General features: G+C 42.6%; 1 protein-coding gene across 1 annotated transcript; it reads left to right on the top strand.

Moving 5' to 3' along the window:
* The first annotated feature begins 862 nt into the window (after nucleotides 1-862).
* loxl4 (lysyl oxidase-like 4) lies at nucleotides 863-23,808 on the top strand. The gene is made up of 15 exons (XM_084561446.1): nucleotides 863-948; nucleotides 2,083-2,419; nucleotides 3,332-3,615; nucleotides 3,699-3,913; nucleotides 10,254-10,292; nucleotides 10,498-10,711; nucleotides 10,801-10,978; nucleotides 15,866-16,020; nucleotides 16,109-16,276; nucleotides 16,637-16,799; nucleotides 16,885-17,128; nucleotides 18,088-18,203; nucleotides 18,542-18,678; nucleotides 20,935-21,046; nucleotides 21,137-23,808. The coding sequence occupies exons 2-15, from the start codon at nucleotides 2,104-2,106 to the stop codon at nucleotides 21,205-21,207; spliced, it is 2,412 nt and encodes an 803-aa protein (XP_084417572.1). The 5' UTR covers nucleotides 863-948; nucleotides 2,083-2,103; the 3' UTR covers nucleotides 21,208-23,808.
* The last annotated feature ends 1,967 nt before the right edge of the window (nucleotides 23,809-25,775 follow it).

Genomic DNA, 25,775 nt, shown 5'->3' with positions numbered 1-25,775 from the left:
CCAGATTGGACCAGGGCCGAGCACTGACAGCTATAAAGATGACATTTTCCTTGTTTCCTTTTTTTATGTGCATCTGTGAGTTAAATCTTTATACTTTGTACACCACGATGATAGGTTAGGCTATAGTAATATACTCCTGGGCAGGAGTGGTATGGTATATTCTCATCAGTCACGTTCGCCATGGCTACGGTGAGGCTGGGCCTATTTTAGAGTTGGTGGTTTGCGGCCATCTCAACAAGGAAATATCTACCCTGTGGTATAGGGAGCTTCTTTAAGACACTTGGAACTTGATGTTTGAAACTATTCTGGAACCAGAGCCCTTCCTGTTGGTTACATTTACACACATTCATACTAAAGTTGTGTAATGCGCCGAGGAGACAGTTAGGTAAGGCATCTTCAGCCTATCAGAGAAGAGAGGTGTAAAGATGTCCAAATATGAGAAAAACATGAGAAATGGAAAATGAGTTAATAGAGTGTATTATTTACATTTCTGATGAAGGATTGAATGTCGCATCCTTATAAATTAATGAGTTTTGTGGTTGTTATCTGCGAGAAACAACTTCTCCGTGTTTCAGAGCTCCTTCATGCAAATGTCTGAATTTAAAATAAATAAATAAATAAATAAAGAACGTCTTACAATGCAAAATCACTGGAAAGAAATGACTTCTTTGGTATTTTTAGATTTTATAGTGACATTGCTGGAGCCTTGTGCATACAGGTTACTATCTAATAAACCAGCTTTAAGTAGTTAAAGTCAATCTGGAATAAAGAGAGCTAGAGAGAAAGAGAGGAGGGAGGCAGGGAGGGAGGCAGGGAGGGATATATGGAGAAGGAGGGAAGAGAGGAGGCTTGACTGAGGAGAGCTTCTAGTAGACACACTCCTTCACTCAGTCACTCTCCCCTTGGCTGTGACAAGCATCCACCACTGCAACATTTGCTGCCTGCCAGGTGAGTGAACTTCCACCTTAACTTCTCCTTTTCTATTTTGTTTTTTATCTTGGTATAGAATTTTATTTTATTTTGAACTGATCTCATTGTTTTTATTTATTTTTTAAATACAGATGTCTCTGAGAAGAGTGTAACAGGTGTTTTAGAGATAAATGTAGGCATTGTTGGCTTTAGGCTTTATTTAAGTTGGGGATCTGTAGAAATTATTTAGCCAAGTATAACATAGATATAGCAATGTTCAGATTTTTGCAGAAAATATTTACAGTTTTAGTAGATACTGTTCTGTGATAAAGAGAGAGAGAGAAAGAAGAAGCTTACTGCTTCACACATTTAAATGAGGTTTCCTCTGCAGAGTCTGTTTACTGGTTGCTGGTTTGTTCTTTTATACATTTATCATCACAGCAGACAAACATATTTCATGTAGTTTGTGCACAGTGTTGTCCTGTGGCCTGCAGTGATTTCTGCCTCAGTCTCCACCACTGAGCGCTTGTTTGGCTGTGACACTTGTTAACCTCCAGTTAAAACCTGCCTCATGTTCCTGTCTGCTCAGTTAGCCTCGGGGGTTGTTTTATTCACACACAAAAGTGCACCCTAATTATATGCCTGTGTTTGACATGAGTGGAAAGCGTTCACTTTGTGTACAGCATTCTGGCTTCCACTGCATCAGTGCAAGATTGCAGCAAATGTGGGAATGGTGAACAAGCCAAGCCATATCTCCCTGATTGTCAGGAGATAAGTTACCATTGCAGTGGTAACTGTCTCAGCACATCGTTTCTTGATAAAGAACACATACTGGCTGTGTTTGTAGCCTATAGTAGACTCTCTAAACTATTAAGTGTAGTTTGTCCAGAGGATGTCACCCTTGGTCTATTTCATAGACAACCAGGCCTCTCATTGTGTCTATTGCCTGTCTATTTCACCTATGTTGAAAGGAATTACTCACGTCGTCATGCCGTTATTTTAAGCTTGATGGTGAACTTTGACGGGTGTTTTTAAAAAGAAAGCTGAAACAAAGGCAACTGAACAGTGTAACTATGAACTGGCTGCTTATCGGACTTAAATTCCTTCACTGGATAATTTAAATTATATACCAAAATAAGTCAAACAAACTGAAATGTTAACGTTTACCTGCAGGCCCTCCTCCTCTCGCTCACGATGACCCGCATCCTCTGCTTGGGCGTCCTCCTCCTCCTCGTGCTGCTGTCCCTCTCCTGCCCGTCTCGCGCGGAGCCTCGGCGGACCACGTCCTCTCACCGCAGAGCGGCTCGCGCACCGACCGCCAAGGTGCGTTTGGCTGGCAGCTACGCGCGCGAGCCGCACGAGGGGCGCGTGGAGGTGCTGCACAACAACACCTGGGGGACCGTCTGCGACGACGAGGTGGACATCAAGCTGGCCAACGTGGTGTGCAGAGAGCTGGGTTTCCAGAACGGCGTAACGTGGGCTCACAGCGCTAAGTATGGAGAAGGAACGGGTGAGAACACTTCCTGTAGCCAAGGAACTTCTTTGGTTGTTATACATTTTAACAAAAGAAAGGTCAAATGTCATACCTTTCTTGTCAGATTATATTCTGTTTGTGTGATGGAACAAGTTCAGACTGGCCTCCACATTTCGTTTTGTCTGCTAGGAAGAAAGCCTCAGATGCAGTTAAGTTAAACAGGGACATGTCCATTTAGTTTTATACATCAATGCCAGTGCACACGCTAGCAAAATTAAGGCCTACTGATAACTGAAATTACACCTCTGCTTTTCTTGCAAGTCACGCAAAGGCCCATCAGATTAACATGGTCATTAAGATTTAACGACTCATCAACAAGCAGCCATATTTGCTTCCACTAAGCCCAGTATACTGTATATCCTCCAAAACATCAATGCTGCTTGGCCCGCAACTAAAGTGCATGGCTTCACGAATAAACCGCCAATTAAGACATCCAAAATAACTAGTGTCATAAAGCGACAAAGATAACTTGTTGCGGGATTGGAGACTTCATCTCGTTAACGTCGCCTGGAAGGCCGGCGCAGCAAATATATGGGCTGAAAAATGGCATTTGTTTTAGAATAATGACAGCATTCGCTTGCCAGAGTTGTGCAACACTTGCCGTGGTTTATGGACATTCTTTACAGCTACTTTTAAATCCAAATTAAAGAGAAGGTTGAGTGGATTCAGGGGGCACGATCTACAGCACCCAGCCTTGTAAAAAGCTGTGTATCTACTGCTTAACACGCCGCTAAGGTGCGACCTTAAATCAGCGTGCTTGTAAAAGTCAAGTGTTAGGTGTTTAGGAACTGATTTGGGTTGTTGTGTAATGCATTGCACGGACTGACTATTGCACAATCAATGAAAATCACAATGAGTGAAGTTATGAATCGTTTATTCTTTCACAAGGCCCAATATGGATGGATAACGTACGCTGTGACGGCTCAGAGAAGTCCTTGAAGGACTGCAAACACAACGGCTGGGGGGTGAATGACTGTAAGCACTCTGAAGACTTAGGGGTCGTGTGCGCCTCAGAGCGCAGAGTCAGTCAGCCAGCCACTAGAAGCCACACCACTGCTGCCAGGCCTCAGTGGCAGGGCCCTGTGGCCACCCACCGGCATACAGCATATGGATATTATGGAAATGGACATCCATATGAGTTCACCAGATTACAAAGACCCCAACACTACCAGGTACACCATTTTACCTCTGGTAAATGTCTGTGTTGTTCTTACAGAGATGTCTAATGCTAGATGTTATGTGTATCTTCCGCAAGGGTCAGAGCAAGGTGCAAATCGAGGAGGTCCGTCTTCGTCCCATCCTCATGGCTACGAAGAAGAAGAGCCTTGTCACAGAGGGTGTGGTGGAAGTGAGGCATGCTGGGAGATGGAGACAAGTTTGTGACCTGGGGTGGAGCCTCAACAGCAGCCGGGTTGTGTGCGGGATGCTTGGCTTTCCAGAAGCTATCCAGCACAGTGTACACACATACAAGTGAGTATGATCCTTTCCCTACTAGATGCACTAGGAGCAACACTATTCACCTTCATGACCTCAAGTTATTATATTACAAAACACTGGGTTGTTGACCGCGATTTGAAAGGGCAACATGCTGTGCCATTCATCCCATTCTTGAATGAATAAAAACACACCCTAAAGAATAAAAAAAAAGGAGCAGTGGCATCATTTACAGCCACTGTGAGTAAAAGGCTTGCATCAGGCTTATCTTGCTCTTCCAGCCTTTTCTCTCCCGTGTAGCCTCCCCACCCCTCCCCCCACTCCTCAGCCTCGGGACGATGATAAAGGGATCCCTGTCCCTTCTCTACTGGCCTTTCTCTACGCTTCACTCTAGGCAAATCACCTCTGCACACCTCATTGCCTCTCTCTCTCACTCTTTCTGCCTCTGATGCTATCTCCAGCCTGCGGCTCGCAGACAAACAGCCTCACTCTAACTTTTAGATTCCCATGCCAAGGTGTAATGTCACTGCTGATTGTGCTTTAACTATCCCATCGATACCACGTGTGAGACAGAGGTAGCTATTGGAGAGCGGGATGAGGGAGGAACTTTTTTTTCTATTTGGCAGGGCAGACTCTGCAGCCTTGGGTCAGCCGCGCATTTCTTCACGTTTACATCCCACCCCAGAGATACCATGTGGGACATGCTGCCAATGTGTCCGACTATGCCAATGTACTATGGAAAGTTAAAGGATTATAAGCCTTTATCAAACTGGTTAATGCATAGCAGGAGTCAGTAGCGGTTAGCTAACACTTAGCATAAAGCCAAGCTAACAAGCTCCTGGTTCTAGCTATATACATTGTGACAGATCCAAGAGTGGTGTCATTTCACCTAACCCAAGACAGTATATCCCAGTATGTTGAACTGAAGCTATGAGGCTCAATATCAGTCAAATCGTGTGCACGTGCATACACTCAAAACCACACTGTTCAAGTATGGTCAGTATATAAAGTTCAATGAACTCCCTATTACCCATAATGTATCCTGAAGAGTGCTTTTGAAGCTCAGCGAGGTGGCTGTGGCTGTCACCATCATGGTACCATCCTGGACCTGTGGTAGCACCTTAATTATGCAAAACTTATATAGATTAACCCCTGTGTGATTGTTACGAATGGGACCATTACAATATTTTTGTATCAAGTTGAAAACATGCTTATTTCTTCTTTAAAGTTGGGCATATTTACTTGGAAATCTGTGGGAATTGGGTAGCTTTTTAAAACAAATAAACCCAATTAGCCATTTGTGGAACTGCAGTCTCCAATGTTGGCTTCATTTTTCCGCCAAGAGGTGGCGGGTTGTGCTCAAGTGAGACATGGGCTCACTCCATTGTATTTAGTTGTTGTTTTTTGCCCCTTTGGCTCGGATTTACTCTTCCTGTCCGCCTGTTGAGAAAAAAAAAATAGCAGTGGTTTTGGGAAGGTTCTGCTCTTAAATCACTGGAGGACCACACATTTGCAGAGAATAACTCAACGGCTATTATAAGAATGAATAGTGTCTGGCCGTCAGTGGAAGGGGGACCCAGTTGGACCCAGTTGCTCCTGGACAGTTGCCGACAATAGGTGATTCACAGTTTAGTTATTCCTTCCCTCTCTTGGCAAGGGAGCTTCTGACTCAACTGCTGACAGACCGCAACATCTGCTATGTACTGTAGGTGCTAGATTTTTCTTGCTACTGAAAGGCTGTAACTGTGGAAGGGGTGGGGGTGGGGGGTGGACCCATTTGTTTTATAGACTTTTCTAACTCATTATTGACTTTACAAACGCTCACTCACTAAAAGCATTTCTGCATTGCCCTCTAATTAAGCTATCTTCATTGTTATTGGAAACACAGTGAAGCTATAACTGGATCCTACTCTTGGAGGAGGGAATCATCAGACATCATATCTTCAGTAATAAAAGGCCCTGAGAATGAGCTGTGGTTGAACAACCCGGCCCGACTCTGTACACGGCCTGTGCAGGATCATTTATTAGAGCACAGCTTCCCCGCATTGCAGGTGTGATGCTTTTCGTGCATCTGCTCAGTTATGATTGCAGCACAGATCCGACAGTACAGGTGCAAAGAATTGCGAAAGAGAAGTACCACTTGAGAGAGGAATTAGATTTGTATGACTGCAACAGAGGAGATTTGGCTGCTTACCAAGAAGAAGGACATGTCAGAGAAGGACAGGGCTGCTGTAGCTTGAAGGACTTGGATAGAAGCCTTCAGGGAATCTGCTCACTGACTGTTTTAAGATGTTGTTTTAAAATTGTCCCCTAAGGTCAAGAAATAGGAAGTCAAATAAAAGCCACAAGAAAGTGAATAATACTGTTAATCTAAATGTACAGCGAGGAGCTTGGTGAATGCATGCTGTTATGTTGATTTTTTTTTATTGTGTGGCTGTAGCACGGAAGCGGACGTGACTTGATACGTTTTGGTCTGCCTGTCCCGGGTATGACCTGGTGTTTTGCTGAAGTCTACTGGTCTGAACCATGATAACACGCTTGTTTCCACACTTGTAGCTGTTTTCAATCTCCACAGATCCACATTTGTTCCATCTTAATATGTATTTTTGACTGGTCCATGGAGCACAAAGGCCTCACTGTTTTAGCAGCCTGTGATGTTATTTTAGAGTCTGTGATTTCTGAAATGCATTGGAAAGGCGGAGGAATTCTTTAGTCTGGACTTGGTAAATGTAAGCACTTTGAACATGACTGAAATTACTACTTGTTATAATTACAAAATGCAACAGAGCTATAGTGTAACGACTGGGTTTGATTCAATATGCAGAGTATTCACGTAACAACTTTACCAGTTGCCAAAGAAACTTAGCATCGTATTGCACGGTTTGACCAAATATAGCCAGTGAAATTTCCCCCCATTTCTCCTACTTGCCCTAGACTTTCAGTCCATTCTTAGAAATCCCAGACCCTGCCATGTCTCTCAGCTCCATGTGTCTCTTGGATTAAACTCTGAAGATGCTGTAATTACAAGTTGGTCAGGACCAAAGCTCTCCAGGGTTTCTGCTGAGAGTGAAAAAACACCCCCAATTATAGCTCTGTGTGTGTGTGAGAGAGAGTAAGACAGAGCTGGCAAAGAGCGAGGAAGAGACTCACCAGAGAAAGAGGAGATGGAGCAGCAGGCAGACGAGCCAGATTTTCGCTTGCTCGTATGAAATACGGCCAATTACAGCTGCAGTTTGCAGCACTGCCGCTGTGTCAGCAGCTGTCTGTCTTCCTCTGTCACCGTAGTGATTTGAGGACTTAACCCGCGTTTTACGTTTAATTATGTTTCAGCTGGAATCTTCTTCTGACGAGGGTATCATTTTCAGGCTTTTGGGTGACATTTTGTGTGACCAAATCTGGTTTTCCTGTCTGATCTCTGTGTGATCTTCCTCAATGACCTCCTCTCTAATTTATTTTCCCATCTTTTAATTTCTGTGTGCATGCCAGTGGCATTTTTTTGGGTTTGGAACAGACTGTGGAAGCTGGCTTTCAAAACTGAGTTGAAGCACAGTGTTTTTTGTGGACAGTTCTTGCAACCATTTAATGAACAAAATTCAAAGTGCATGAAAATATATTTATCTTTTTAAAATATTTCATATTAGCTGAAAGAACTTTGAATAAGAATGTCCTGGAGGCCTTCTTTTTCACTTTTCTACAGCCAGTTGTCAAGATAACTGCTTGATTTTAACTGAATAAACACCTTAATACGAAATAGCTAAATAGGCATATTGTCATTTATTTTAGCATATTTTGTACTCCTAATACAGCGTGTAAAACACATCTTGATAAAATGCTCCCAAGAACACAACATTTTTAAGTTACTTTTCATTGTAGTTAACAGTAAACATAATCTCCTTTGTCACCAGTGCGCATCTTTAGTTGTCTAAAATGTATAAGTTTGGTTTATGATGCATTCTATTTTAAACTTATGCTTTTCTGAAGCTTTTCAAATTCAAATAAATCACATTAAGATCAGAAGACCTAGAAGACATAGAAATAAAGAGAGTGAGCGTCTGGTGAAACCCTAACAGTGTTGTAATGGTTGTCTTTTAACTGGCAGGTGGGACTCCCTGTCATTAGCTTCTGTTCTCAAGTGCTGGATAAACTGTTTGGTTAGACAAAGCAGATGAATGCTGTGGAGGTGAAAAACAACCTAATCTCAGGTCTGTCTGTTCAGTCAGTGCATCAGTGCAAACATCGCAGTGAAATATTACAGCTACATTCATCAAACATTTGATTTTAGACATTTAACAAAGACATTTATTGCACTTGAATGTGCAGAAGAACCAGTGCTGCAATTCAGTCAAATGAAAGACTTGAAGGCATCATTTATAGCATGTGTAGTAGTAGTCCTGTAGGTTTCTGGGTTAGCTGGTTTGTCTGTGGTGAGGTCACAAACAAGTCACAGACATGTTTGCCTCATGGGAAAATGTGTGTGTGTGCGTGCTCCTCGCCGTCTATCCCATGGTGCTGCAATGCCACATGGCAGACACATTTAAGATCTTTTACAAGTGTTATTCAAGACACTGTAAAATCAGAGTTAAATTCTATACAGCGTGCCAGTCACAGTTTACAGCAGATCTCCAGGACTTTATTTAGAGTTGATGTACATGATCTAAAATGATGCCTTGATGGGGTTTCAGTTCCTCATCAAGTCACATGTTTGATATAATGCTGAATGGGGCCTGGCAATGCTCTTTAAGCAGCTAAAATTTAATTTACAGATGTTTATAATTTAAGCACTGAACATAGCTCCTTAGGGGTGCAGTTGCACTTCAAATGGGCCAGAGAAATTACATTCTTCAAGAGTTTTATTCAGAAATAATCACCTGCAAGTTGCAAAACACCCCCATTTCCTAAATAATTGCTGAAATTAAAGTATACTCATTTAAAAAGGTATTTTGAAGTCCTTTTCCTTTCTGAATACTGAAATATGTTTCGCAGATTGTTGTTTATATTTTTAGCTTGAGAGCAGTGAGGTCTCATTGCCGACTGGCTACTTACAGCGTCAGGAAACAAGTTATTATGTGATTCTGGAAAGTGTACAGTCAGCAGCCCATGACTTCACGCAACCGTCAGCATCACATCATGTCACCAACAACGATTCTATTGATTCCAGCATCCTCAGTTTGTTTTTAAGTTTCGTGCTTTAAATTTACAGGAATCTCTGGAGTATTTGTATGTCAGGAATACTAACATAGACTTAAATTTGCTGTCATACAAATATCCTTTGACATATTTGTTTGTTTAAAACGGAATGCCCTGAATAAGAACAGAAGTATTGTGTATTTATATATCTGTTGTACATCAGCCAATAACAGATGCTTTAAAATGTCCGTCTGGTTCTTGCGTGCATATCTGTGAGTGTTTTGGCGTAATTCATGTGAATGTCAGTGATGGTGCATGCTGTGGTTTGATGTTCTGGTATGGTCTGTGTGGCATGTCTGCACTGCGTGTCTGCCAAGAGAACAGAAGGCTTTCTTTCCTCTCCCCCGCTCATACCAGCTGGCACATAAATCTCTATTTGGTCCTGGCATGTCGTGGACATTGGGTGCAGTGTAGTGCCGGCGTTTTTGTTTGTGTATCGTGCTTGGTCAAACCCTGTTTTCCCAGAAACGTTGTACATCACTGCATGTGGCTTTGGAAGCTAACAACACAGTTCAAAATATCTCGTTATGTTTATTCTTTTAATCCTTTTATAGTACCTACATCCTGTAAGGACCATAAATCTACGGGATGCTACATGGTAACAAGTGATGCTTAAGTGTTTTATTCAAAGGATTCACGTTAGTTTATTTAATCTGAAAGGAGATGAGTTGGATAAAATCATACAGCGCATTCCTGTCAGACGTCTTTATGGTGGTGGGTACAGGAAGTACTGTTTCCTTGTAGCTCAGGAAGATACACTGGCCACTGTCTCCAAACATAACAGCCCACACTGCAGATTGAAATATATGCTACTGAACCTATAAAGCAAGAAAGAGAAAAGGGAAGTTTCTGAAAGAGAACTGTACATTCTTCCTTAAACTGTACCACGTACTTCCATCCGTATATCTCGCCACAAAGCCACATGCACAGCTTATTCTAGGTTTATCTACAGTTTTATATGTAGAGATATGTGATTCAGTTTTCAAGTATTCCAGAGCAAGCAAGTCAGTGTGTATGTGTTAATGTTGCTGCTGCTCACTGAAGAAGAAATAAAACAAACAGCACATGCTACAGAATATCTCTTCCTGTGTGAAATTGGTCCCTGAGGTCACCTTTATATGTGTATGCTTGCGACCTCAGAACATATACAGACCCGCTATAACTAACATCCATTCTTGTCCTTTTGCAGGAAAATCTGGGATACCAAGGTTGCAGATCCCTCAACAAGGTAATAAAAAGAAGAGCTATTCCCAGCCCTTGTTTCTTTTCCATTTTATAGCCATCCAAGTTACTTTCAGATCTCTTAAATGTCATTTAAAGGTCTGCGTATGTCGTCTGAATGGTCATTTAAACACACAGAGTTCTAATGAGGCAGATTAGCTTCATTAGTTAATGGTTTGTTTTAACAAATGCTTACTTTCTCTTCTGTCTAGACTGAGTGCCATGGCGAAAAAGAAGGGATTCTGGGTAGAAAAAGTTAACTGTCTGGGCACTGAGAACAGCCTGTCAGAGTGCCACGCTCAGCTCTCAATTCCTCGTAGTCCCTCGCCTTGCAAGAGTGGAAGACATGCAGTGGTTAAGTGTGTACCAGGACCTCAGTTTGCTCGCATGTCCTCGGGAAGACCTCAGGCCCCTCATCCGGTTGTGGTAAGATTAGGCTAGTTATGTTGATGTATTGCAATTAAAACACTGTGTGTGTGTGTAACTGAGTTATATTCCTTTTCTGCCCTGTACAGCCTGTGCGTCTGAAGGCAGGCCCTAGACTGGGCGAGGGTCGTGTGGAGGTGCTCCGAGACGGAAAGTGGGGTACCATCGTGGATCACATGTGGGACAGAACTTCAGCCAGTGTGGTGTGCAGAGAACTGGGATTTGGCACAGCTAAGGATGCCCTGCATGGAGCCTTTATGGGTCAAGGTGAGAGGCACAGAGTGAATTGGTATTGCTCAAAGAAAATGCTTTCATTCAACTTTGGCTGGAAATCTAGTCGGTTTGAGACTGCAATTTGGATGTCTGAATGTGTTTATCATGCGTCATGGTATTCCAGAGAAGACAGGGAGACTTTTCCAGTCCTTTGCTTATCTTTTGCTTATCTTAGACGCCGCACCCGTCTGCCCTGACTGATCAGATAATGTGCGGGCATGTGTGTTTGTCTGACTGTCTGTGTATGTTACCTTGTGAGGCTGCAAATGTGTTGATTGCAGTATCTCCAGCTGTGATTATGTGACTGGGGTATCAGCTTCCCAGACACCATAGTCATGTGCGCACACACACACACAAACACACACACACTTAAATAGTATAACCCTGATGGTTTACATTGGCATAGGTATCAAAAGCCAGAGACCCAATCTTGCTAGATTCATGCAAGCTTTTCATTCACTCACTGGGTGCTGTGGGCTTTTTCTTTCAATTTCAAATGTCCAGCTTTGATGACACACACGGATTCTGTCAGTATCCAGCTGTGCCAGTGGTGACCCCACCCTTACGAGACGTGAGAACGGCTTCCCTATGCCTCAGGCAAGGGTGTAGCCTCTAATCATGCTGATGGAGATGAAATGTGGCATGATTTTCTGCTGGTTTAGCTGTTCATTTGATCACACAAAGCATATTTTTACGTGTTTGATTAGTCCCTTTTACCTTTTAACCTTTAAAATTGGGATTTCTGTGGATGATGTCATGGTGCCGCATCTCTTTTTGATGTGTCTGACGGAGCTAAAATCGGCTTCTGTTGGCTCTTCTAAGGGGACGGCTGCAACAGTCTTCAAACCCCTTGTCATCTGGTTTTAATCAGTCATTTGCTCAGGGATCAGGTTCATCGTAATAGCAGCAGTCTGAGGCAGAGGTGTTAGGGTGTAAGGATTTAAAATTTCAAGGCAAAACCGTTTTTCTCTGATCTAACCACAAACATTGTGTATGTGCTAACGTGTTATTCGCTCATAGCTGCGTGTGAAATAAGATCTTAATATTACATTTACACACAGAGAAAGCTGAGCTGTAATGCTCGCAGAATTGTAACTGCAGTAACTGCATGTAACAGGATTCACTGCATGTGAGCAACTTGCCCATTTCCTGAAAGTGGGCTTTTCAAATCCAATAAGTTAGCAATCAAGTTGCTTTGCTGTTAAACTAAATAATTCTAAATAATTCTACCTCTGGGTACCAAGGGAGAATGTAAATAGTGTATGTTTTTGAGAAAACTACTTATTGTGCACTATCCTTGCTTGTGACTATTACCTTGTTGGCCAAACAGCATTAGGTGAGATAAATAGAATTACTTACTCAGTAGACATGTCCCCCCTCGGCTCTGCTGGTCTTTGTTGTCTTTTCCAATTTATCTTAGCAATCTCAGAAAAGGTCTCCAGCACACCTGCAGCCTCAATCTGTCTCAACTCGACTGATTCTGCTTCTCTTAGCTGCAAAAAAAAAATAAAACCTAGTCAGCCAAAACACTGTTCAATAACATTTGCCCTCATATTTAAAAAAAAATGCCCCTTTTCACTGTTGGGAATGTACTTAGTTTATAAAACAAGCAAGCAGTGGATTTTTGAGTGGTGTCTCAAAATCTATCAGAGCCCGGAGACTATGAATCCGAGCTGAAACATCTTGTAGTTCTTTTGACACCCAATGACATCACTGGTTCTCAGACACACAATGTTCCCAGTTAGAAAAGAGAGATAAGATTGATAATCAGTGCATGTTTGAGATAGGCCTCTGCAGCTGTAGTTTAGTTTGGCGCTTGAGGAGCTGCAGATCTCTTACACCGCGTTTCCTCAGTTGTGATTTACCCATTCACTCACATACAGCCCTATTTGTAAATACTGCAGACAATCTAAACGTGTAGTTTTAATTAAACACTCATGCGCTACGACATGCCTTTAAATCGAAAATTCTTATGGTATCTGTTCATAGCAGCCTTAAACCGTAGCATCAGCTTCTCTTTCGGTTCACTAATTTCCTGTAACCGTCTGAAGGCAGCAGAAGAGACATGTTGATGAATCTGAAGCATCTGATTTGCAGCTGTCTACTGTGTTTAGCTTGAATAAATGACACCAGAAAGGCACCAGGCTGCTACAGAATAAGCCCATACACTTGTATACGCAGTAGTGAGTCAATGTAACTGTGACTGCTGTTTCAGAGTGAGATCAGCGACATGACTAGCTGAAAATGTATTTATTATTCACCATACACGTCCAGCTATATTCAGCTCATTAGCACTTTGCACAGCTGCACATAATGTATGTGAACAAAAATAGTAGGTATGCTTAGAGACACCCACACAGTCCTCGTGTCCAGATGCATCTCTTTACTTTTCTTGTTATGCTTGTGCAATTAAAATAGGGCCAGTAAACATACACACATAAACACACGGCGCAGTATTCTCCCTTTTTGTCTTACACTTACATATCCAGCGCCATTGCAGGTTGCGCAAACTTCAAAGCTCTCTTACAGCTTCCTTTCTATAACATGCCGTCTGTCTGACATTTTACTGTGACATGTAATTTTCCAAGTGCTTGAAGGCCACATAAACACAGGCCTGTACAGTATGTCGCTTGAAAAGGCCTAATTAGACTCTTTGATGGAACAAACCCGCACAGAGAAAGACATCCTGAAAGAGCCAATTGTTTAAAATGTCGTCTTGTACGAATGTTTTATGCGCGCATGCATCAGCTGTACGGTACAGGTACACTTCTTTCAACACGGGAGCCAAAGGAAAAAATGTCAAATCTTTCAGTCCGTAGAAACAAGACCCCACAGGAGAGCGCAGAATTATTTATGATGATCGAATGTGATAATGTGATAAAGGTTGTGGTCGACTGGCTGGTTTACTGCGGCATGTGGTAGATAGTCTGCCAGTCAGAAGTGGCTTCACTCATCAGATCTGTTGAAGCACTTGCTTGCACATACGTACTGTACTTATGAGCCCTGCACGACAGGAGGAAAATTTGCAACGCAAGAACATTGTTTGATATTGCAATGACAATATGACTTGTGATAATTAAACAAATATTCTAGCGGGCCCACATTCTCCTCACTCTTCTCTTCATCCTCAGTCTATTTGCTGGCTAACCTTGCCACCAAATTGACACCAATTAATCTGAGGTTTAGCTGAGGTCTGGTTGGGGCTTCAAGCGACCGGCCAAATGGTGTGAATGCACGGCTCACCTATAAATAAAATGACCGACGCACTTTCCTAAGAAACAGATCTGATGACAGAGAGGCTTTATAGAAGCACAGGGAGAGACATTCCACGGAAAGAAAAACACGACACGAGTCTTAATGTGCCAAAGTATAATTTCAGAGAAGAGAAGAGCGGGGTTTCCCTCATAACCGCTAACCAACTATTTGCGCTATTCTCAACAAGAATGTGACTGTTCTTACTCGTTTTTCCATCCACTAAAGTCAATTTTCTAATCTCTCCAAGTGATCTGAGGCATTTAACAGTTCTAATTACACAGTAACCAAGCTCGACCTGTTCCTTGTAAATACTACATTTAAAATACCACTTTTATATTATGCTCTGATGTTGCCCTCATAGATGTACCTCCTGTCAGTGTTAGAGATTTGATCTCAGGGAGAATGAAAGTGAAGAAAACATTTGGTTCTGTTCAGGCTCCATCTGCCGGCTCCCATCATCATTAGGTTTATCATCACCAACAGTGAGTTAAATCACACAGACAATGTTTCTATTTCCTTCCTTGACCAACGTCGTTATTTTACTGTGTCATTTTGTCTGTGAAGCATGCATAGGCTATATGGGAGTAAGACACCCTGAATGACAGTGTGTATTTGTGTGCATGTAGAGTGTGTGTGTGGCCAGTTCCTTGGGACTTATTTTGGGTTTTTGTGGATTTCCCAAACGAAGGTTTAAATAAAGCCTGCCACCGTTCGGTTTGAGGATGCCTGGAGGGGGCCCCGTGTTTGTCTTGATAAGCCAAACATTGGGATCAAGTTTGTGGCCTTCACCATGCAGATAGAAGCGGAAGTGGTTTAGAAGTGTCTTTTTTTCATACACGTGAACCCACGGATGGCGACCAGTGTGGAGGCAGGCCTGCAATCTACCAAAACCAACACAGAGACAGATTGGGTTAGGCTGCAATCTGCTCCTGACTATCATCTTTTACGCCCTTTCTTCATGGTTTTTCTCTTTCCCACAGTTTTTGTGGTGTTGGTCGTGTTTATTTCATTGCTACCCCATTTCCAAGTTTGCAGTTTGAGCCTTTTGTTTAAAGAAAACACAGATGCCATAGTTTGTTGTGTGTTTTCATATCTATCATTATGGCACCAGCTGCTTGCTTTTATAAAATCTTTCTGGCTTTTATTTTTTTTTTTCATGATTTGTTTTTTTTTTGTTTAGAGATTCTGTGTTTTATGTGAAAAGTATTTTATTTTATCAGAGATTTTGCCTCGTTTGCTCACCCAGGGTGGTGGACTACACACAATGTTATTGTTGTTGGGGTATTTGTGTTAAAGCAACACAATAGCGGTAATGAGGTGTGACAGATGCCCAAAGTAGATGTTGGTGGTTCTGCTGCTTGGCTTGCTGGAGCATTTTGTCATGACAGATAGGATTGTTGATTTGATGCTGAAGTAAGGAAAGCCCATTCACATGAAAGGCATACAGAATCTGACTTGTATGTGTGCGCGCTGCCTCGCGTGATAAAGCATCTTAATGCCATTGTGTCTGTGTTGGGTGGCCCCAGACAGTCCCAAGAAATATTGCCCTTCAGTTATGTCCTTGCTTCTGTTTTGTCCTCCAAGTCTTTATAACTACAAAATCTTCTCCTCTCTCTGTCTCTATAGGTACAGGACCGATCCATATGAACTCTGTACAGTGTTTGGGGTCAGAGCGCTCAGTTTTAGACTGCTACTTCCAGGAAGTTCAACCGTGGACATTCAAACACAGCCAGGATGCGTCAGTACGCTGTAACGTTCCTAAGACTGGCATAGAGAACACGGTACAAAACCTGCACCATCACTAGTCTGGACCTAATTAGCTTTCACTGATAATGCACGTCCCATTTAAATCCTTTAACTGATTTTCAGGTGCGGCTTGCTGGCGGTAGAGTCCCATCCGAAGGCCGTGTGGAGGTGCTGATGGATGTTGGGGGTCGTAAGCGCTGGGGCTCCGTTTGTAGTGAGAACTGGGGCATCAACGAGGCCATGGTGGTATGCAGGCAGCTCGGCCTGGGCTTCGCCGCCAGTGCTCATCAGGTAACAACTCCTCCGACCAACACAATATAACATGTAACTCTAATGTCCAATTTGCAGTGCCACCAACTTTTTTCAAAGTGTCTAATAATGCCCTGAATTAACAAACAATGTGGCAGTCCCACTTCAAAACCAATTAGTGTAATTTTAAAAGTGTCAGAAAAGAAGGGTCAGAGGCATCATTTCTCTACGATCTGTCAAAATCCCATCAGCGGTGTCGGAGTTATTGATGAGAAAATTAAACACATGGAGAACAATCCATAGTCACAGCCCCCTGCAGTCACTTTTGTGGACAATGAGCTATGATACCATTCACGGCTATAAAACTTTTTTTGTCCTTTTCACATGCCTTTGCTCTGACAGGAGACCTGGTACTGGTCGGGTGACCCAAATGCAAGTGATGTGATTCTCACTGGAGCTCACTGCGTGGGCACAGAGCTTTCAATTCAACAGTGTCGCCGCAACAACCACATCCATTGTCCTCGTGGAGGTGGAACTAAGGCTGCTGGGGTCAGCTGTTCAGACAGTAAGCTGAGCTTCCTATAGCCTTACATCTTCTCCTCTTTAATTCATAACAGAATCTCTAAGCGGGCTCCTTTCATGCCTTTCAGCTGCTCCTGATCTTGTTCTGGATGCCCAGCTGGTCCAGGAGACAGCCTACCTGGAAGACCGACCCCTCCATCTGTTGACTTGCGCCAATGAGGAGAACTGTCTTTCATCATCAGCTGCCAGGATGAACTGGCCCTATGGCCACCGCCGCCTGCTACGCTTCTCCTCTCGCATCATGAACATGGGTCGATCCGATTTCAGACCCAAAGCGACAAAAGAGAGCTGGACATGGCACCAGTGTCACAGGTAGAGCATCCATGCAGAGTTAATGGAGGGGGGACACTGCTTAGCTGTGTGGGTTGTTGCAATGGAAATAACTGTTTAAATACTTACTATATGTGGGATGTTGTGGTTGGCCTTGTGGTCACTTTAAGTGTTTTGGGGTTAACTGTGGTTTTAAGTGCAAAGCCTGTCAAAAATACTTTCACAAACACCTGTTCATCATATGATTGCTTGTACGTGCATTAATGACATAGCTCCTTTCACTTTGAGTAATTTCAGTCATATTTAATTTAATTGCTTTCAATTGCTACCTGGAAAGAAAACAGGCTGAACTCGTGCCAGTGGACACATGGTGTGACGAGGGCGCTGCACATAGCATGCAACACGGACATTAAACATAAGAGACTTTGTCTGGCTCTGGGCCTCAACAGCATTTTGTGTGCTAGGTAGAAATAGATGAAATATTGTTCAGAGGAGTATTCAGATTTGTTTTACCTCTCAGTTTGAAGAGGTTAGTTTGTTTTCAGGTGACAGATCACTTTCAAACCTGTTGTGATGACAGAAGAGGGACATTAGAAGCCCAGAGTATATGGGTGGCCTGAAGCGGTGTTGCCCTCTCCCCAGATTCATTAGGCGCCCTCCAGCACACGTTTGCAGAAACGACGGTTGATCCAGCCGTGTTGCCATAGGTCACGTTTAATACAAAGGCCCATGCACAGTCAGGTCAGTTTATTACAACGTATCGGGGCGATGGATGTGAGTTTCAAAGCACTCCATTCACTTAGAATGAGTAAACATCTCAACCAAGCTGACGCTAAAACAAGCTTCTGTGAGAAGTGTTACGGTGACACCCACGCTCATGTTCGAGCAGTGAGGTCATTAGGAGACAAGCCATAGGGAGCCAGTGTTCACTTAGTGTAAAAGCTCACACTCATAGACACACATGCACGCTCTCACCTGGACTTTCCCCTCTGTCGTCCCAGGCACTACCACAGCATTGAGGTGTTCACACATTACGACCTGCTGACTCTGAACGGCACAAGGGTTGCAGAGGGACACAAGGCCAGTTTCTGTCTGGAGGACACGTATTGCCCTGACGGTAATGTTCAACACTATTCATGAGTCCCAGTAAAAAGTCATTCCCATTAGTGACAGGAAATTAATGTCAGTATTTCAGTTACAGCTATTCAGATTTTTACTTTGTGGTTAATGTATTAGATCGCTCCTGTTGTTGTTTGTTCACTCTCCATTTACTTGTTATATCATGGATGAAATAGCTCATATGAAAAAGGCAGCCTTCACATAGTATGAGGTCTAACGCAATTCAGGAAACTAAAGGCTCTTAAAAGTAACAGGGAGTGCCGAGCATTAAATGAGCTTTGATGTTGTGATTGATAATGTTGTTGTTTTGTGTGTGTGCGCATGTGTGCGTTTTAGGGCTCCAGAAGAGATTCTCCTGCTACAATATGGGCGACCAAGGCATTTCTGTGGGCTGCTGGGATACATACCGCCACGATATCGACTGTCAGTGGGTTGACGTGACAGACGTACGGCCAGGAGACTACATCTTCCAGGTCAGAGGCCGTTTCTCTTCTCCACCTTTGCAGTTTGGGCACATTTTTGTATCACAAAGATGAATCACCATAAACTCTGCGTTCAGAGGAGCAGACAAAAATAATTAGCAAAAAAACAACACAAAGAGCTTCAGGCTTGTTGCTTGCCCCTGTATCTAGCTTTATGTATAGCATGCAGATGTGAGAGTGGTATTAATCTTCTCATCTAACTTTAAGCACAGAATCACAAATATCACAAAATGTTGAACTGCTCCTTTAAGACCAGAGTTAACGAGAAATCAGTGCTCTCAGGTTGGGGTTTTGAGTTCTATTTCAGTAAAACCTCCCCAGCACAGTCATCACCTCTAACATTCCTCCGTCGGTCACTTCTTTGTCCAGCCGAGTCATTGCGGCTACTAGTCTAAAACACATCAAGGACTCCATCGCCCACTCTCCTCCATTTCCAGGTCGGACTTCTGGTCCCACCGTGCTATGCAGCAGTCTTCAGATGTTAGCATGCTACCAATTACCTCCTAGCTGCGGGAGGCTGGTTACGGTGTTACTCATTGTTCTGTAATTATTGCCGTTGCCCGGTTTGCCTGCGAGGTCACACTCAGTCTTTGTAATTAAAACTCTTTTTTTGAAGATGGATTTATTTAATTTACTCGTAATAGACGCATTGCACACGCACATATATATACAAAAGGCACGCACCAGCTGAGTGTTTTTTTAAAGCATGCCGAGTGTGGTATAATTATAAAGTGCTGCGCTGCCGTAGCGGCAGTGTGGAGGCAAAAAGAAGGAATGAATGATAGAGTGGATGGAGTTAAGATAAATGCGGGAAAGAAATTGGACAAACTACTGAGGGTGAAAAGGTCAGTGTCGTTTGAGGTCAGCAGTTTAAGGATTTCACTAAATTTAACCGAGAAGAACAAGGGATTAAAAAGAGAAAACACACAGTACGCCAAGCAATGAACTAGTTATTCACCAAGGTTGTAGAGCTAGAAAAATACAAGCAAGCTGTGTTCCTTCATTCATCTAGTAAAGTGTAGATGATGCCCGCCTTTTCTGATCGCAGTCTTTACAGAAAGATACAGCAGGCCTGCCCTTGAACCACCCACTGCTAATGAAACACACCAATTACCCAAATTAACTATTGCCTCCCTTTAGTCAAACGGCACCTAGTCGACCCCCTTCCATTAGGAACGGCTAATTTGCCACCAAGGAATTCCTCCTGCCCTGTTTTTATTTTTATAGTCACTTTCTCAGCGTGCGACACGTTCTGCCACTGAAGCGGCCCCCCCTGCAAAAGCCTCACGTGCCTTGCTCCAACGCTGTAATTTACACAAAAAAAAAAATGAAGAGACACTATTTGTGCATTCACCGTGTTTTGTTTTTAGCGTAGCTTGCCTTCTCTTCTCCCTGAAGCCGTTTGTAACCTGTACTTAAAATGGGTGTTGCAGTTTACAGAGCAGCTATTAGAGTAAATGGCTTCTCAGTATTATCACCAGGCCAGATTAAGAGAATGGTTGTATCAGCATTTACGGAGCCGCTCGGCAAATGACAGACTATTAGTACAGTGCATGGCAGCGCTCAGAATAAGACCTAATTCAGACATATAAACATTCTCATGCAGAACTACTTCACATTCAGGCTATTTCAGGCTGAAGTGTGAGGAGCAGAGTTGAGGTCTGTGAGCCCGCTGTAGCTTGTGGCCACATTGTAGATTGTTCATTCCACAAACCTCCACTGTGAGGCTGAAGAGCCTCTTTTGCAGAGTTACCATGTTTATGTGGGCATGAGTGTCTTTGTTACATGTTTTTGTTCAAGTTATAAAAAAAGACTGAAACGGGCTTCCCTCCCACCAGCGCTTGGTGCTTTGAATAACGGCGGTCGCAGCACGTGTTTTATTGCCGCATGTTGTTCAGTCCGATAAGCTCAGCTGTTGACTACGAAGCAACATCACTCCAGCGTCAGATCCATGAGAGGAGTACAGTGTGATGAATTTATCTGCACAAATAGGAAAATAGTATGGAAAAGTCATCCAGCTTTTTATAGATGAGAAACAGATTGACTATAAAAACAATACCAGCCACGAGTGCTGTTTAATAACAGGCACTCTTAACATTTTTACATCCAACTGCTCTTTATGTAAAATGGCTTTCCCAGTGTGTAGAGAGAGAGAGAGGGGGACGTTTTCATTGCCGCTCCTTGAACCTTGTCCCATCTCCCTGTCTGCTAATAAATGAGGTCATCCATGACTGTGTTATTTTGCAGGTGGAAGTCAACCCCTCTATGGACATGGCTGAGTCTGACTTTATGAACAATGTCATGAGATGTCGGTGCAAATACGATGGCCACAGAGCGTACATGTATGGCTGTCACGCAGGTGAGGACAAAAAAACTGTCTTTACTCTTTCTTTCACTTCATCCCATCCTCCCGTCTGATAGTGATGTTAATTATTTTCTCCTCTTACAGGCGATGCGTACAGTGCAGAGACCGAAGACCTGTTTGAGCACCAGAGGCAAATCACCAACAACTTTGTGTAACCCATGCCGGGGTCCAGTATGAAGGCCTTCCATTGGGGCCCAGAGACTACTCAGGGTGGGCCCTTTGGACCTTTGGACAACAGAGAAAATGGCGCCTGCTCATCTCCTTGGCAGATGTGGATAAGATATTCAAAAGCACATCATATCACTGCAGCGACCATTTCAGAGACTCCATTCTCAACTCAAACAGCCATTGACAACAAGAGTGTAACAGGTGCCATATGGTTCAAGAATTTTTGTTTTGTTTTGTTTTTAACTCTAATTAATACGATTTTTGATATAAATATAGATATACTGATTTTTGTGAATGTGGACTACTAGTAACTTAAAATAGTTATAACATATAGCCTTAAAAGACCTTAATGTCAGGGAAACCGGTGCTATTTGGAAGTCGTAGAAAAATAATAATTTCCCCAAATTACGGATAGAAACTGATGAGTGGATCATTTGTAATAGTTGTGCTTACATTACTTAAACATTGGTGCTCTTTAACAATACTGTAAGTCGATATATTATCCACACTATGTTTCAAGTGTTTAACGGTGTTGTAGCTTTGGGTAGTTTTCTCTTACAGCCAATAATGATTTTATCAAAGTGTAGCTGTGCTTTTCATCTATAATAGATAAGAAGAGGTCAAATTATTTTTATGGAACAAAGCACTTTATGTCTTGAACATCAGTATTCTTGAATTTCCCCCCATTATTTTTTTTAATTAGCCTCCAAATTGACAAGTCACGGTGTTTATCAAAAAATGACTTTATTGTGTTTTACCTTTCCGAAATCTATAAGGTTTGTGTTTAGTTTTCATATTCATTGTGCTTATTTATGCTTTATTACTTTATTTATTCAAGGAATTCACACTTACACGGCAGTAGAGAGTTTGTTAACAATTTTTTTTTTTTCTGAGGTAACTAACCAGGGAGCAAATATTAGTCCAGTAGGGTTAGAACGATCCCATGATGCAGATGAATAATAGCTGATTTACTTTATTTTAGTTATTAAAACAACTGTAACTGTACAGTTTTCTCTGCCAGCTTCTCTGATGGGAGGCAACTGACTGGTCTGACAAAACCACAGTATTGTGGTAGGCAGGCAGGCAGGCTGGGTTTTGAGAGCATATAAAAAGCCTTTTAATTACGTCTGTTTGGTTAGACTTAAGGTTACGGTTACGATTGAGGCCGTAGCATGTGCTTTATAAAGAAACGATGGAATTGTTACTTATGGAATCAGGGAAGGAGCAAGAATCTGGATTTCAGTCTCCACAAACACTATGAGGAAGATCTCCTGAGAGAGCTAGCCGGGGAGACAGGGATTGGAAGAAAGAATGAGGAAGTAAAAGAAGGACTAAAATGGATGGATAAGGTTCGGATAAAGACTTGCGCAGACATATGGTTTTTACTACCAAAGCTGCCCGTTTGTAGGGAGCCTTGCGGAGACCACAAGTGGGCATTTTCAGCTCCCCAACGAGAACAACATGTTTGTCTGGGAGAAAAATAAACTCCACTATTCACGCTTTAACACAGTAAACAGTGACCTTATTTTGGCTAAAGCTAAGGTCTGCTGAAATATACTATATTCCTCTACACTCTGCTGAATAAGTAGCACCCAGCGCACCAAACAATGAAACAACTTTATTTTCTTTACGGCATGGGGCACGTGTTAACGATGCTTGCTTTACACATGAACGTGTTTGATGTGCTTGCCTTATTGTTCTCGTGGTTAAACATGTTAAGACGGTTTTTCTAATGGACAGTTTCCAGGACATGTTGTGGAAGGGACACGTCACTTGTAAAAGACAACTGTAAACTTGTTTAATTTCTTTAGCAGACGCTCAGAATCCTCACCATTGCTTTCATGATTCTGACTGTACAAAGAAGGCATTAAGACTTTGAAATTCTGTCGCTTTAAAGAATAACCTCTTATAACCATGCACACCTGGCCAATCACAGTCAGCCGCAATACTAAAAATTGTATCTGGTAGTATTAGCGCTAAAAGATGTGCTTTTCTGTCGTTTTGTGCTTGTGTACAGTTGATTTTTGACATATTCCTATGGTCTGTTATGTGTGTTATTTAAAAATGATATGCCATTCCATATCTTAAGTGGGTTCATATTCATCATATTACTGTATTAGTGTTCATGCTCTAAGCATAGCACAGGGATTTCATTTTCTATGGCCAGTTGTGCTTTAATTTTGCTGAGAGTGTGATCCACGTGGAGCTCATCTACCGTCATATTCACAGAAAAGCTGTGCTCTCAGGGACTTTGACCTCATCTAAAGAGTAAAAAATGACATTTCATATGATGTGATTTAGTTTCCTTTTAGCTGTGATACATTCGTGATGACACCAAATATACTGGAGCAGTCTGTCAGCGCCCTTACGAGAAGAATAAAAAAATCTGTACCCACATGTTTATTTTGCAGGGAAGAATTTAAGGTATGAAGGTGATAAGGTTTGTTACGTTTTTTTTTCTTGGGGAAAGTTAGGATAGCTGCGGATAGACGCTGGCTCAGAGTCAGAGGCAAGTTTCAGTTAAGCAACAAATCACTATCCATTCATTCATCATTACTGTGAATCAATAAAACTTCATCACACACTAAGCTGTCCTCTGCTTCCTGCCTCCTTCTTGCTTGTTAATGCATTACACTGCAGAATATTTGTGGATGAGAAAGCGGCTCAAATGTGATGTTTTCTCTGCAAGAAAAAAAGACAGTAGACGCCGTATTACGCAGCCTTTTCCTTCCACCTGCTCTGATACATGTTATTTTGAGGGAAACCGAATCTGATTACTCAGTCACCCCGTGTTCTTGGGTTTTTACGGTAAAAACCGATGCGATACTGGAACTTTCTTGGACAATTTCCCCTAAAATGACAAACCTGCCCTTTTAAGCTCTTTGATTTGACTTGATCCTTTGCAAATACCACCTCTCATGGGAACGGAGAAATAACCAAACTAGCCGAGAAATGAAAATACACAAAAAGTGTCCGGGAATTAATGACTACCTTCAAGCACATCAGATCTGGTAGAAGTGGGTGGAGCAATCCGCTATGTCTGGAGAGAATATTTACTCGTAACAAAAGTTGGATTTGATCGCAGCCGGCAAATCCACCCAGAAAGAAAACAGTCGAGCTGTGAAGTGGTCACTCGCTGGGATGAAACAGCCGCTGGGCAAACAGGAAAGGAATACTTGAAGGCAGAGCACCTGGGTTCATGGACTCTTCTCAAAAACACTCAGCATCCTTCCATGCACTTTTAACACGCTGCATTCCTACAAATACTAAGGCAAGCGGACCCACACTGTAAGCGAGCATAATAAACTTCTATTAGGTGATAAATTTGCCTTGTTTTTATTGGAGAAAATGAAAGTTGGAGACAAATTCAGTTTCTCTTCATGCAGGTACACTTGTTGTCTGGAAGCATGACTTCCTTGGAAGAGACCATAATTGTGTCCTGCTGGCAGACGTTACATAGTAGTATCTAGAACTTGCTCTAAGAAAATATGATTTTATAAGTCAGAACTTGATTACATCTCCAGGGAATCTCATACTCGTCAGTGTGGACCCACATTCAAAGTGAAACCCAAGCAAACTGAATCACAGTATCAAGATAAATCACAACAGGAGAATGAAATCAATTTCTGGGGAAGAAAATAAAATAAATAAAAATAAAAGAGAGAAATGTAAGCACCCTTCATTCATAAACACTCTCAGCTGGCCGCGCGGTTCTCGTTTTATCCTCACAGGGCCACTTCCTGTTTGCAGCACGTGTTTTTATTCGGGAGGCCCCCCCTGCCACCCCACCCTGACCCGACAGGGACCAAAGACGGCTCCACAACGGAGACTGTGTGCGCTCTCTGAATGACAGACCTGTCCATACAAGCTGCGAGGAACCCTCCCTGCACCCCATCACACACACACACACACACACACACACACACACCGTCACATACAAACAACTGGACTGCAGAACAAGTTTCGCCGTCATCTCTTTTGGAGGCAGTGTTCCATGGGTTATAAAGCAGACAGGCATAGCGAAGGATTTTTGTGATGGAGCTTTCAGATTATTGGGCAGGAATGTTCTTCGCCGAAAGCCACGTGGCAGCTTGACTTAACGATGACTTGCTTTTTTATCATGTTTGGAGAGATGAGCCGCTGCCGCTCCTCAGCTAGTTCTCTTTTATAACTGGTCTGCCTGTTTTCATTACTTTGTACGTGTACCGTGCGCAAGGCCCCAACTCATCACCTGGGATTGTTAATATTTACTGATAAGGGGATGCTTTCCTGAATAATGAACTCATTTGCATAATTATCCCATACTATTGAGGTAAAACACATTATGAGACGCACTTAATTTCCTTGTCAGGCCCATTGAGACAATAAATGAATAGTCAGGTTACTTACAGAATGCATGCAACACCTCGTCTTAGGTGCTTGTAACCTGCATCTCCATGCGCTTATAGTATTGCGTTGAGCATTATGTATAAGTGAAGTTGTCCTTATGTGGGTGGATGTTCCTGTGCACGTACATAACCCCGAACCCCTCCCCACCCCGGTCCTCTCCTCTACC

The sequence above is a fragment of the Chelon labrosus genome (assembly GCF_963514085.1).
Source record: "Chelon labrosus genome assembly, chromosome: 15".
In the NCBI taxonomy this organism is placed as follows: domain Eukaryota; kingdom Metazoa; phylum Chordata; class Actinopteri; order Mugiliformes; family Mugilidae; genus Chelon; species Chelon labrosus.
The sequence above is the reverse complement of the archived record's forward strand: the minus strand, read 5'-3'. Positions and strand labels throughout refer to the sequence as shown.

Coding starts and splice junctions, on each gene's coding strand:
- loxl4 (XM_084561446.1), top strand. CDS start 2,104: ATGACCCGCATCCTCTGCTTGGGCGTCCTCCTCCTCCTCGTGCTGCTG. Junction 2,420..3,331: donor TAAGTATGGAGAAGGAACGG/GTGAGAACACTT, acceptor TTCTTTCACAAG/GCCCAATATGGATGGATAAC. Junction 16,800..16,884: donor TGGGGTCAGCTGTTCAGACA/GTAAGCTGAGCT, acceptor CATGCCTTTCAG/CTGCTCCTGATCTTGTTCTG.